Source organism: Aulostomus chinensis, chromosome 3 (genome assembly GCF_037954235.1).
Source record: "Aulostomus chinensis isolate RoL2024-O1b breed Wild chromosome 3, RoL_Achi_v1.0, whole genome shotgun sequence".
Lineage (NCBI taxonomy): Eukaryota > Metazoa > Chordata > Actinopteri > Syngnathiformes > Aulostomidae > Aulostomus > Aulostomus chinensis.
This window is the reverse complement of record NC_141322.1, coordinates 13,476,193-13,490,109: the sequence shown is the minus strand read 5'-3', so window position 1 is coordinate 13,490,109 and position 13,917 is coordinate 13,476,193. Positions and strand designations below refer to the sequence as shown.

Sequence of the window (13,917 nt, the reverse complement as noted above, 5' to 3'; positions counted from 1 at the left end):
TTAATTTTGATATGCCATCTCCAAAACTTCATCGATGGTTGTTTACACAAAATAATGTACAGTTGATTTTGTATGATTAAGTGTCTTTTGGTCCACTATAGGTAATTTAGAATTCTTACTTAAAAATCTGAACACATGTTGAAAACCAAATAAATAAAAGCAAAATTAAAAAGATTACGCAAGCTACAGATGAAGATGCAAAGGAAAGATATGATAAGAAACACAGACCACATGTTTTAGGAAAGCAGTAGTAGTCCCCCTCTGGAACACTGCCAGCTGTGGTAATCCATACATTGCACCATGGTATAACCACCAATTATGAAAAGCACTGTGAAGGACTCAATCTGATCTGCTGCTTTTTTTACAGTCAATTTAAACATGTGCAGTGCATCTGTGCGCTAAGCCCAAACCGGACATAATGTACGTCATCAAGTCTGCAAACTCTTTCCATCTTGTGAAAAATACTCACATTACTTTGGACTTTGAAGTCTGACAGGGAGGCCATGAGCTCATCGAGCTCTCGTGTGGCAGAGGAGGCCGACATTCTGGCTTGCAGCTGTGCTGGGGTTTCCTCTTGTCCATCAGTTTGTTTATCTGATACCACCAAGGGCGTGGGACTAAAGAACAAATTTTACTCAAATGAGCAGATTTTCTAAGGAAATACAGTGCTCTGTTATACTAACACAGCAGTCACCAAACTGTTGATTGCACCTTCAAGAAAATCTGGAATTTTCTATTATAAACTGATTGAAACAACCATATTGCTTCCGTGTGCCAGTCCTGTCCCTTTGGAGGTCCCATCAGAATACTAAACTCATTTCTGGGTCCTTAACATCATCCAAAGGCGGTTAAAATGATGAAACAGTGGATCTAATTACAATAGGTAGATCAAAAATAATGCTGATGCAACTACATCATTAGTTGTTTATCACATTTAACCACAAGATGACAAGCTAACAATAGAATACATTTTGGATTTGATCAGCTAGAGTAAGCTTGATATCGTGGAATACTTTAGTTGTATTAGGGTACATCAATAACTTAGCCTGAGCTTTCTCTGTTGACATCTAGAGATGGAAACAGCTGGTGACCACTGCCTAGCATACATGAGCACAAACTTTAATATTTAAATAACAGTTTTACATCACTTACACAGGTGAGGGCACAGAACTCTGTAGCTCATCTAGAAGGCTTTCTACACTTGGCCGTACTTCCTCTATTCCTCGAGCTGCAGCGTTGCGTTTAGGCTTCTCCAAAACAGGTGAAGCTGCTTTAGCTGCAGTAGACACACCATTCTCCTGGATACGGTGGATGACACTGCTGTCAGGGAGTGGCGGTGCTGCCTCTTCTGATGAAGAAAAATTGGTTAACATAGTTTATTATCATATGAACATCAAGGAAACAAAAATGTAGACCAATTATAAACAGTATTTTTTCGGTCAGAATGTGAATGGGAGTGAATATTGTAAATAGAAAAGTAATGGTTGTGAAAACCTTCTGTGGGGAAGGCTGGTGTGCTTTGCTGGACAGCGTTGAGCTCCAACAGCAGGCGATCCAGCTCTGACAGGTTACTGCCCAAGGATAAGTTCATGGCAACAGGTGTAGGATCGCTACTCTTCTGCTTATTGGGGAAACTGAAGAAAAAAACATTGAAAAATGCATTTTAAAACAAATTCAGCTCTTAAACTGTTAACAGAGAGTCCAAAAACCTAAGTACTTAATACTGAAAATATCAGGCCATAACATCACTGGAAAATATATGTAGTTCACTGATGTGTCAAATTCAAAATAGTGATTCCCCATCCATCCATCCATTTTCTATACCCCTTATCCATTAAGTGTTGCGGGGGGGGGGGGGGGCGGCTGGAGCCTATCTCCAGCTGACATTGAGCGAGAGGTGGGTTCACCCTGGACAGATCGCCAATCTGTCAAAGGGCCATCGGGAGCAATTAGGGGTTGGTCCAGTATCTTGTTCAAAGATACTTGGACATGGCCACGGGGTGGAGTGAGGATCGAACAAACAACCCTTGGGTTGCTCGACGGCCACACAAACCCACACACATCCCCATTAAAATGTACTCCACAGTCCCACCTGTAAACGTGGTCCTCTTCATCCAGGGGCTGGGCTGGACTGTTGTCTCTTGACAAGGGGCTTCTCGGAGTTGTGCTGAAGGACTGAGCAGAAGATGAAGTTTTTATTACTAGAGTGTATATAGAGGACCATCCAATGTCCCTACTTTGTTAATGTAAAGCACTTTGATCTCATTTTGAATGAAAGGTGCATATAAATAAAGGTAATATTATTATTCCCGGATGAGTTGGAACAAAGGTACATCTTTTTTTTCTCGAGTGAAAGGGAATTCTTCAGTGTATATCTCTGCTGGGACATAGACAGAACAGGTAAGAGTGAATTTACTTCTGTTTCTTCTAGTCCATTGAGGGTTTGCTCAGACGAAGTGGGTGGGATATCTTGCTGGGTTTGACCCCTGACAGGGTGAGCATAGGCGTTCTCGTCAGAAAGGAACAGTGGGCGCTTCGAAATGTGGGACGTTGTGGACTCAAGGTCCGCCAGCAAAGCATCTATGGAAACACAAATAAAAGATTATCATCATCACAATTCAGGTCAATAATATACTCATGACATGACATTATACTGTGATATAGAGAAAAAAAAATTTTTTGGTAAAAACAAAAAACCTGAGTTTGCAATATAAATTAATGTGTCAGTTGTTTGCAGCAATAGGAGATCTGCGTATATCATTTTTACAGATAAAATATTGTAATTGCATTTTTCATTACCTCAATCAAGAAGTGAAAATCAAATCCCAATGCAGACATGAACAAATGCCACGTTTATATTACAGCCTGCCCTCGGGGCCGCAGCACATACAGACAGGTATCAATAATCCACAAGCGACCGGACTTGCACTGCACTCGCACCCCAAACCTGGGACCCGAAATGATGGCCGGGACTTGTCTCTATGCCAACGATACACAGACAGCCTGAATATTACAGTATTGTCGCATTTGGCCTGACCAACTTAAGATCTGTAACTGAGTACCCCTGATTTAAAAAGGTTTGATTCTAACAGCAACCTTCAGAAAACAACTGCGGTATCCTGTTCCCCTTATAGAAGTGATCTGTATAAAATGAACTCTAATAGATGGTAGGACTATGCAATTAATCAAAATTTAAATCACAAGCACACTATGACTTTAAAATAGCAGTAAGGTGCGATATTCAATTAATTAATCATGTGCCAAAGCAATAGTTTATTTTAATTATTGTGGATTAGCAGGGATGTCCTGCCTACATATCATACTCTGCAGCACGGATTAAAAAAAAAAATCTTTGTTTGATGAAGATCAGGCCACTATCATGTTAATTTATTTTATCAATGAAAATTAGAATAATGATTATGTAACACAATTATTAATGATCTTACTACTTGTACAATGATAGAAACTGTGCCAGAGTTATGATACCAGCAATTACTCAAACACAAAGATTTGCTGCTGCAATTCTTCTCATTGTGTCAGTTGTGTTTGGAAACACACAGGGATAAGTAATTACAGCTTTGTTAGCAATGAGTCACGACATATGCACATCAGGGAAGATGCAGTTTGTAAAACTTGAATCATGCAGACTGTCATAACCACTCCTTTGGTTACTCAGTGACCTTTGTCTGCCCGGAGTCTCGTCACGTCACCGCAGAGTCAAAATATACATGCTGATAAACAGTATTCCATCTCCTCTCTGCCTGAGGGGCTTATTTTCTACTAATGCGTCAGATCTAACCAGTAGGTAGAGACATACGTAGCATTATAGGGAACTGAATTAAGTACCCAGGCTGTATTACTGAATACCTACGCTTATTTTAGCACCCTCACTCACCACACAAGTGTTTAGTTTCTCTTGCAGAATTTCACAAGTCCAAAAAAATGAAGCCCTAAATTTAACAGCAAACTTGATTTAATGCACTAGTATTTTCTGCACTGTTTAAACACCGGCAAAATGCAGGCAAATCATCGTAAGATCCCTGTGCAATTATGTTGTATTAAAGACTGACTGTAGTCAATATTATTACAACTGATTCAGTTTAATCTTTTTTTCCAAAGAAAGAAAATGAAAACATAAAATTACAATTAAAACATAAATCATCAATCAAATTACAGCACTCCAACAGTGCCTTCACAGTAAAATAAATTTTTTCCATCTTCAAAAAGGAGAAAATAAATACTTAAAAACTATCAATCCTTTTCTATAAACTCTGACAACCTAAATATTCCACCATTCTGCCCCGGTGTCCACCACACACAGCTCAATCAAGTCAATCAGAAATAAAAAAACAAATAATATACTCCAAGTATAGAAGTATAAGACAGGAACAGAACAATTGAATTAAAACAAATAAACAAAAAAGCCAAATCAAACACCACATACTCATTCTGTCCCTGGTATGCTCGGACTAAAAATACTGCTCTTTATCCACTGATGACATTTACACTAATGTTGATATCGTGACCTAAATTTAAGCACATAACCAAATAAATCACAAACAACAAACTATTATTCATCAAAGATGAAAGTTAACCAAAAACGATTCAAACTGCACTTCAGCTGAGGAGCAGTCCTACTACTACAGCCAACAACAACTACTGCAAAGAGTGATCCTAAAATAAAGCACTGGGGGCAGGATGACAAAGTAACCCGGAGATGAGACGTACCTTAAAAAAGACAAAATGTTACAGCCAGTGAAACAGAGAGGAAAGAACACACAGAAGAAGAAAAGGTGGAGGAGGAGGAAGAGGGCAACCCAGACAAACTGGGCCAGGCAGGAACTGCCTTTCTTAACTCTACATCAGCAGAGGGGGAAGAGTGGGGTGCAACCAAGCACACAGGAGATGATCCGACATGAGGGAGGGGTTAAAATTGATGGCAGTGGCTTAGGTTCACCCCCCACCCACCCCCCCGCTTCAATGCCAGTACCAACTTAGCTGCTTGCCTCAAGTAGGCGACACTACTCACGCAAAGGATGACCCACTGAGAACCGTCTCTGGAGCTGTCCAACTTTGGCAGGCTGCATATATTACAGCCGATTACAGAGAGCACGCCGTGGTGGAGTGAAGTAGTTGAGAACAAGCAGATATCTTATCAGGAGTGACATGCCCAACTAAGGGAGTGGTATGACAAAGGGTATAATCAGCGCCTCCTTCACACCGTCAGCGCAGCCTCTACCTTGGTTACCCGTGACTCACTCAGGTTTACGTTTCAATAAAACTCCTTCCAGTATCACTTACCTCTGTAAATTACTCTTTCAATACATGGTGAGTCTCTTAACATATCAAGAATGTTACATGAATATTTGTTGCATTTCAACTTAGAAATGAGTACAGCGTATTATCATCAGTCCAGACAGTGGTGACAGCAATAGCACCCAGACAGAGAGGAGACACCAGAGAAGCAGAGCCAGATCCACTTGGACAAACTTGGCATTAGCATGGTTAGCATGGCTAACATGCTAGCTGACTGGATTGCACTCAGCAGAGATTCCATTCTGGACACAGAAGCCCAGGCACATTCCCCAGAGTGTCATTATGGAAACAGCACAGCCCACTGTTTACACTACTGCAGCCAGCTCTGTGTGTGTGTGTGTGTGTGTGTGTGTGTGTGTAACATCTCTTAGCTGCTGGAGGCAAAAAAATTAAATCACCTGAGGAAAAACACACACGTATTGTGTATAACATAATATTCAGAGTTGCTGCGCTCACAGTCAGTGATGGAAGTCAAAAACCTGTTCTGTGTTTTCATGTGCTTAAAAGTTAGAACTATTGTTTTATTTATAATGCAGCAGATAGTTTTGATGATCACCCCTTGCAAGGAAAGCATTAAAAATAAAATTATGATGTTGATGTGTACAGCTTACACACTATTATTTCAGTACACACTAAGTAGTACAAACTAAAAAACAAAACAAAGGAGATCAGAACAAGTCAAGACATTCATCTTAGATGAAATGAAAAGCAGCCAGAAATAACTTTCACCAGATCCCTCCCTGGAAAGCTGCATAAATAATTGTTGGCATATCTGGGCCTCAAAGTTGTGCTGCAGCTGGTGGAGACCTCAGCAGACAGATGTTAGTCCAGATGCTTTACACCAGAGATGTTAATCAACTAAGCTCTAGAGCTGAACCGGCTTTAACCCGAGTCAGAAATTATCTGCTGCTCCAAAATACAATCACTGTTCAAATATCAACCCTCAGGCAACATAAAACAGGTTTTCTCTTAACCGTTGGCCTCAAGCTGAATATTAATGTAGGACTGTCTCAGAAAGGAGCAATGCCATTTAAATTGTCAACAACAAAATGGCTGGGATAGAATTCATACTTGATCTCAGATTATTTGATGTAAAATAAGACTGTTAATAGACTGTAAGAGGGTTGTTGTGTTCACTGAACACTGTGAGCTAGGCGTGCTCTGGCTCATCCAACAACTACACTAACACACAGAGGTGTGTCAAACACACCTCTCTGCCAAGGCAACATACCATGATCAAGTGCTGAGTACAGATGAGCTCCCCAGTGACCAAAAATGGGACTACAGCAAAGCGAGGACCTCATACGAGACATGCTTGATAAACAAACCCCCTGAATCATCCCAGGGGAGGCAAGAACTTTAAATCATAACTCATATATTTATGAGTAAGAACACAGCAGAGACTATGAAGCCCTGAGAGACCCTGGTTCCTGACAGGCAGGAAGTAATGAGGGTCTTCTCTTCACCACCTAAAATAGACTACATGTAGATCTAACAAACCGCCCACATCATTAAACACAGTCTTCATTTAAAACTAACACACTGGAAAAACACCAGGATTCAGTGAGGACACCACACTAAAAGCAACATGTGAGGGCACAGCTGGCCTGAAACGATAAATATCAGTCAGATATTGGGTGAACCTGGGCAGTGTGTGTGTGTGTGTGTGTGTGTGTGTGTGTATGTGTGTGTGTATGTGTCCGCAGCAGGCAAATCCTCAGAGGCTAAAATGTGGGTTGATGCAGATTAAGGAGACTCCCTTCCTCCCAGATGAATGGTGTGCATTTTAATTACACAGTTCCTCATAAGGCTTCATTACAGGAAGGAGCAAGAGAGATAGAGGAAATGAGAGGGAGATAAAAAAGAGGGGACTAAAGAGATTGGGGTGGCAAGAGAGGGGATGAAAAGGACATGAAAATTAGATAGGAGGGGAAGGAGGGGAAGGAGAAGAATCCAGGAAAATGAGAAAAGGAAACCATTTAACGAGAGTGTTAGCAATACAGATGTGGACAGATGATGGACAAGAAAATGGAGACACAAACTTAACATAATAAAATATGAATAGGATCTAATAAGACCATTCACAAGGTCTACTCTTACTCTATGGTTTGATCGATATAAGTGCTGGACATCAACAGAGGCAAGCTTCCATTATCCCTGACAGGACATCCTGCATTCTTTACACACACACACACACACACACACACACACACACACACACACACACACACACACACACACACTCACACACACACACACACACACACACACACAGCCTGAAGCCCTATCAGTGCTGACGACAGCACGGACTGAATCAATGCTGTCTCGACAAATCCACTTCACCCACCATCATCGCAGCTGCAGAGGCTTTGTTGCTGATAGCAGTTTTGGTACAGGAAAGAATGAAAGAAAACATAGCCTTTAACAACCTGCAGGGGGTGCTGTTGAGTTGTGAGTCAGAGCTGAGAGTGCTTCTGGGTTTCTCCTCAAGACAAAAGTGGCATGATCTGTGATGGTTCATAAATGCCGAGGCATTTACAGAGATATGAACTAACGGAGTGAAACCATTCATATCAGCTGTGAACCGACAAGACTGTCTCTGCAGCAAGTGGACTTGGGCTCTCCTATGTCCTACTTTCTGCACCTCCTTCTCCCCATTCCTTTAATTTTTTCCTGTCTGTGTCTGATGTGTTTCAAGGTGAAAACTGGCTGATATGAATTTCTAACATGCTGCAGCTCGTCCTCCATTCCAGAGAGGCATGTGAGGTACGCATCACCTGAACAAGACAGTGTGATAAAGCTGCAAAGGAGGGACTAAAATCAGGAGGAGATGAAAGAAGTTTTTCTTTTTCGCACACAATCTGTTTTGAGTCAAAGACAATCTGACTGGTATATTTGTGAGAGAACTGCAGAAGGGCTCCCTAGTGATGTAAACGTGAGCATACTTGGACACAAAGTAACAGCCTTTCATGTTTTGTTGTGAGTGAGATGGCCTTCCTCTGTGACGAGCTGACAGACCATCAGAGAGATGATGAATCCACGGCTTCGCTTGCACCGCAAGGGAAAAAAAAAGAAAAAAAGGAATCAGGACAAGATGGGCGCTCATGCACTTACACTTCATTCCCCTCTGGGGCTGCTGTTAAGACAGCATAAGGTCTATGTTCGTGTTCATTTGGAGCACTTTGGGGACACACAACATTTAATCACAGTGGAAACACACACACACACACACACACACACACACAGTAAGACAACACCACCAGACACAGGTGCCTCTGCTTGGCCACCAACACATACCAGAGATGGTCCAAGGCATTTAGGCCCACTATAAATACTTTTCCCACCTGACCCTGACCTGTGGGAGTCAAGACATACAGTAGAAGATGGAGGGCCCAGTTAGTTAAAGCAACAGTAGGACGTTACAGACCCCCTAACAAAATATTAGGTATCACGTTTGCTGTACTTCATGCTGCCTCACATCAACAATTTTCAGTGATTTTGAATCCATTCTTGTCTATTCTTTGGTGAAATGGAATTCAATGATGTCAGACTGAAATTGAGCATTGACCTCAGACAAAAAAATGGCATGACTTCTAACCACTAAAAACTAATGAGATGTTCCTTGAGGCCAAGTGACAGTTTGTGGCCAACTTTAAACTCTTCCCTGCAGGTATTAGAGCCAAAAATGGCCAAGCAGTCTTGAGCTGCTCTGGAGCAGACTTCCTGATGGTATCAAAGGTACTCAAACTATCACCAGATTCAAATCAGCACTTACAGCCTGACAGTTCAACGATGCTTTTTATTATTTAGTATTAATGTACTTCTGTCTCACTCTTAATTAGGGCCTGAGCCTGAAGGTACTTCAGGCGAAGACCCTATTGAGATTGCTCGTTTTCAATGTTCTTTAATCTGCTCATTTGTTAGCTTGACTTACATCATCTTGTTAAATAATTAAAAAAAATACTGTAATTTTTGTGTTGAAGTTGTTTTGGTAAGTCTTTAATAGTGACCTACCTACAGATGTCCAATTGCGGTGTGTTCACAGGAGCTCAGACTTCTCATGATTGGCTCTCCACTCAGACCAAAGCCTCACGTGTCACTGACACTAGGGCTTGATGATTTACAAAAAAAATCGATTTAAAATGATTTTATATGATATAGCAATTACAATATGATTAGAGGTATTAGTAAGAATGTTTCTTTACACATCGTTATTATAATTGTCGATGTAAAACCCATTAAAATGATAACTGATGGTGTGATTTATAAGCGGATCTGTAATAAACAAATATATACAGAGATGTATGAACAAAGATTATATGCAGGCAGGACATCTCTGCAGCACCAAAATATTCAATTGAAAATCATATTTCAATATTTCAAATTTGATTACATTCCATGTGTATCAGCACTTACAACCCTAGTCATAACCTTTTCTTTCACATGGATTAAGCGATGCTGCATCTCTTTGGCACTGTTACACTAGAAGCAGAGATGACCCCAACTAGGGAACATACGACCTTGTGTAGCTTTGTTGTGAGATTCTGAAGACCAACATCTAATCAGTCCAAGAACTGAGAGGGAACTCCAGGGTGTCGAGCAACACAGTCTATCTGTATTATATTGCACAGTCGAAGTGCAAAAACAATTGCAATTAAAACCTTTATCACTCTGAGAAGTAGAATTTTTTGTATGTCATTATCATTCTGAAATAGTGATGAAAGTGAACTTAATTTCATCTCCTTCCTGCTTTGAACTCATTGCTTGCTGTCTTCATTCAACTTTCAACAACAATGCATAACAGTATTTCATTTTTTAAATATACTGGTATCAGTCCCATGGCTGATAGTAATATTGCCCCAGTTTTGCCAAAGTCACTTTTTTTCCACAAAAGATAAATATGAAACAATGAGATAACACATTTATGATATGTGATTTTTCCAAATAATTTGGAAATACATTTTTTCTGATACATTCACTATGTTTTCATGTTTTTTTGCAGTATGTGCAGAATGTGAATGTCTCATAAACTTGTCCAAATAACAAAGATAAAAGACATCTGTAGATATTGACTTGTAAAATATTGTCCAAAAATGTTATATTGTTCATCCCTAATTTTTTGCATTTGTTATCCTGTTAGGTCTTTTGAATTTTATCTAAATTTTGTTTCTTAATCTTTTGTGCCACAACGACTAAATACTAAAAATAATAAAAGTAAAAAACCAAACTGTGCTCCTCCACAATCTTTCCAACCCTAGAGTGTGTGGGGGTGCAAAATCTTTCCTGTGGTGTCTATGTTTCCTGTGTGGCTTTTCTGGCAGCCTCAACAGTGGTAAGTTTGTTTTAGCACTGGACATATTGTACAGTTTCTCAGTAAGGGTTTGTTGAACTACAAATGTGATAGGAAAATGTAGCTTTTGATTTCTAAAGACTAATGTGGTCAAGCCAATAATATGGCAAGTGGGGGATAAAACTATGTACTCAACTATTGTTGTCAAATAAACGTCTTTTCCTATTCATTTATAGCCTCTGAAGGAAATGCTCAGCATTCGTTCTGTGATAACACCCTCCCTGTAGAAGGAAGGTGTCATATTAGTGAATAAGATACACAACAACACCACCTAGTTGCCTTCTCAACATTGTGGCATATCCCAGCATGCAAATGGTATACTGCTGACTTGAGAAGACATCTTTGTTTGGTACAGATCTCACAAAAAATATGACAATTTTTAACTCAATATGTATCAGTTCCGGTCGCCTCACAGCAAGAAGGTTCCAGATTCTAGCCCCAGCTCGGGCACGGGGGTCTTTCTGTGTGGAGTCTCCATGTTCTCCCTGTACCTGTGCGGGTTCTCTCCAGGTACTCCAGCTTCCTCCCACAGTCCAAAGACATCAAATAAGGACGAAGCTGACTGATACTCTAAATCAGGGGTCCTCAAACTTTTTTCTGTGAGGGCCACATAACTTTCCCCTTCTCTGATGGGGGGCCGGGGTCAGTTTGTAACAGAAAAAGTGTGACAATCATGGGGTTGTCTGAACGTAAAAATGTATTGTTATCCAGAAAGCCACACAGCCAAATAACCCTCTCTGGGTTCGGGTCTAGGATTTTTTTCTGGGGTTGCCAGATAGGGGCACGGACTGCAGAAGGGTGGAATAGAATGTCACGCTCTATGCGTGTATGAAATAGTGACTAACTGACTGTGTTCACACCAAACGGCAATGTGAATTTTCGTGTCGCTTTATTTGCAAATATAAACATATTGATCCAGCGATCAAATTCGCACGAATAAAGTGACGTGAAAATTTGCGTTGCGTTTGGTGTGAACATTCGGGCTGCAACTACCGACTATTGTAATGGTCGACTAGTCACCAACGATTGAAGCGATTAGTCGAGTAATCGGATAATTATTAATTTTTTCTTAAATTTAGCATGAAGTTGATTTAATTATGTGGCAAATGATAAGAAACAAGAAAGATGGGTACAATGAAAAATACATCTTTTATTGAACATTCATTAATTTAAAATTCGTTTGTCAGGCACAGTCTGGCATAACGCTAGAGCTCTCTTTTATAGCAAAAATACGCTTATACAATGTACAATGAATGTCAAAAAAAACATATTGGCTTGAATGTTACTCGAATCTCACCGAGGCGAGTCAGACTCCGTTTCGTTAAACTGCCCGACGGGCTTCTTTAAATGTTCGTGCATCACCGCCATGACACGCAATGTCTGCTTTGCAACCTTTGCAAGTAGTCTTTTTATTCGCGGTATTCAGGCTAAAACGCCACCAAACTTTAGAAGTTTTGGTGCGCGTACCTGATGTTGACGCCGCGTTCCTGAATGTTACCGCTCAGAGACAGAGATGCTATTGCGCATGAGCGACTCTCGGCAGAGATTATAATCAGTTGTGATGCCTCACTCTGTTGGAAAAACACGTGTGGTGACAATCGTCACTATTTCTATTATTGATTTTTGTCGACAACGTCTACTAATCGTTGCAGCCCTAGTGAACACACCTTAATAGTTAATAATGAAAATAGTTCATAGCGAGTTATCAATTTTATTATCAAATACAAATACACAAATGGAAAAAAATCAAAATGCGTCTCTGGTATTGTTCAGGGGGCCGGGCCAAATGTGGAGGCGGGCAGTATCCGGCCCGCGGGCCGTAGTTTGGGGACCACTGCTCTAAATTGACCGTAGGTGTGACTGTGAGTGTGAATGGTTGTCTGTCTCTATGTGTTGGTCCTGTGATGGACTGGTGACCTATCCAGGGTGAATCCCACCTCTCAACTGGAAGCTGCTGGGATAGGCTGCTGGGATAGGCTCCAGCCCCCCCCACGACCCTTAACAGGATAAGTGGAAGAAAATGTATGAATGGATGGAAGGACACAAATATGAATAACAACACAAGGTGACTGATTCCTATGAATATTGTCAACCGTATTGCAATTGTGATAGATAATTGTAAACTTATGGTTAAATACCTTCACCAGTCGGTGCAGTCAAAATACTATTGATGCTCAATTTTGAGCTAAATTGTTCAGCTTGCTACCATCCATACCAGTGATCTAACTATGAGGCGGTTCAATGATAAAAAGAGGGATGAACTAACAATTTCTCTCCACTCATACTCAGGTCTTTCTGGTTCTGTATTTTCTGGGTTGAAGTAGGTCACAGCACCAGAAACAAGCTGCTCTTTGTCCCCTCCGGCAGGACGAGGACAGAGGGACGAGGGTGGAGGAGAGGGTTAGTCTGCAGAGCAGGCCAAATCTCTGCACTGGAAAACAATCAGCTCTATCCCAGAGCCCTGGAATGAGTGTCAGAATGTGCATGTGAGTGTGTGTCCATAAACTCTTGTTAAGTCAACACATACGGAGTAATATCCCTGACCCAGCACCACTGATGCCATCATTAACCTGAGTGGGGTCTACATCACGCTTAAAAATCCAGACGCTAACTATAAAACCAGCTAAAAGCCTTTTCTATCTCTCGCACACACACATGCACGTGTGTGCGTGTGCACTCCAAGGATGTAAGACATAACATTGACCAGGAATTATTTATCATTTGTATAATATTGTAATCAATGCAAATGTGACACCTTAAAACTATGCAATCATGTGCACCTTTATTTTGAAATCCCTGTCACACTTCCATTTCACCCCATGACAACAGAACAGCAGGGCTAAACTTAAAAGACGTTATATATTTGTCCTGTCAATTTCAGTGATAACAGAATACAAATCATAAAGAAGTTGCTTTTTATGAGTTGGTATGAAAAGGGTTTTGATTGGTTACTGATTGTCATCACCCTCTCTGTCAGTCGACAGCTTGATGCACGTTGGTGCTTGAGGCCATGCCACGTTACTTCGCGCCACTGTCATATTCTCTATCCGCAACGCTGATCTCTCACTGGCTCATTTGTACTTGATGCCCCTTGCACCAACAGAATGCTTCATCGCGGCACATTATTTGACATGATAGTACTGCCAAGGAAGCCGGCAAGTACAAACGAGTCAAACTCAAAATTTTTCAAATTTACAATGTTGTCATTTGGTTTTTTTTATTGTACATACTGAAAAACACATGACAACATT

The 13,917-nt window shown here is 40.7% G+C and overlaps 1 protein-coding gene across 3 annotated transcripts in view; it reads right to left on the bottom strand.

Moving 5' to 3' along the window:
- The window catches only part of LOC147267753 (paxillin-like), a 35,229-nt gene that overhangs the window by 13,283 nt on the left and 8,029 nt on the right, over positions 1–13,917 (bottom strand). Inside the window, exons 1-6 of one of the 3 annotated variants that reach the window (XM_086198799.1) lie at positions 5,030–5,144; positions 2,417–2,580; positions 2,093–2,175; positions 1,495–1,634; positions 1,153–1,348; positions 470–617 (exon numbers count right to left, since the gene is read on the bottom strand). In XM_086198799.1, the coding sequence (XP_086054925.1) occupies positions 470–617; positions 1,153–1,348; positions 1,495–1,634; positions 2,093–2,175; positions 2,417–2,580; positions 5,030–5,087 (789 nt within the window). In that variant the 5' untranslated portion in view covers positions 5,088–5,144. Of the gene's footprint in view, positions 1–469; positions 618–1,152; positions 1,349–1,494; positions 1,635–2,092; positions 2,176–2,416; positions 2,581–4,728; positions 4,852–5,029; positions 5,145–13,917 lie in introns of those variants that run through there. The other 2 variants (XM_086198801.1, XM_086198800.1) reach the window with 2 other exon arrangements.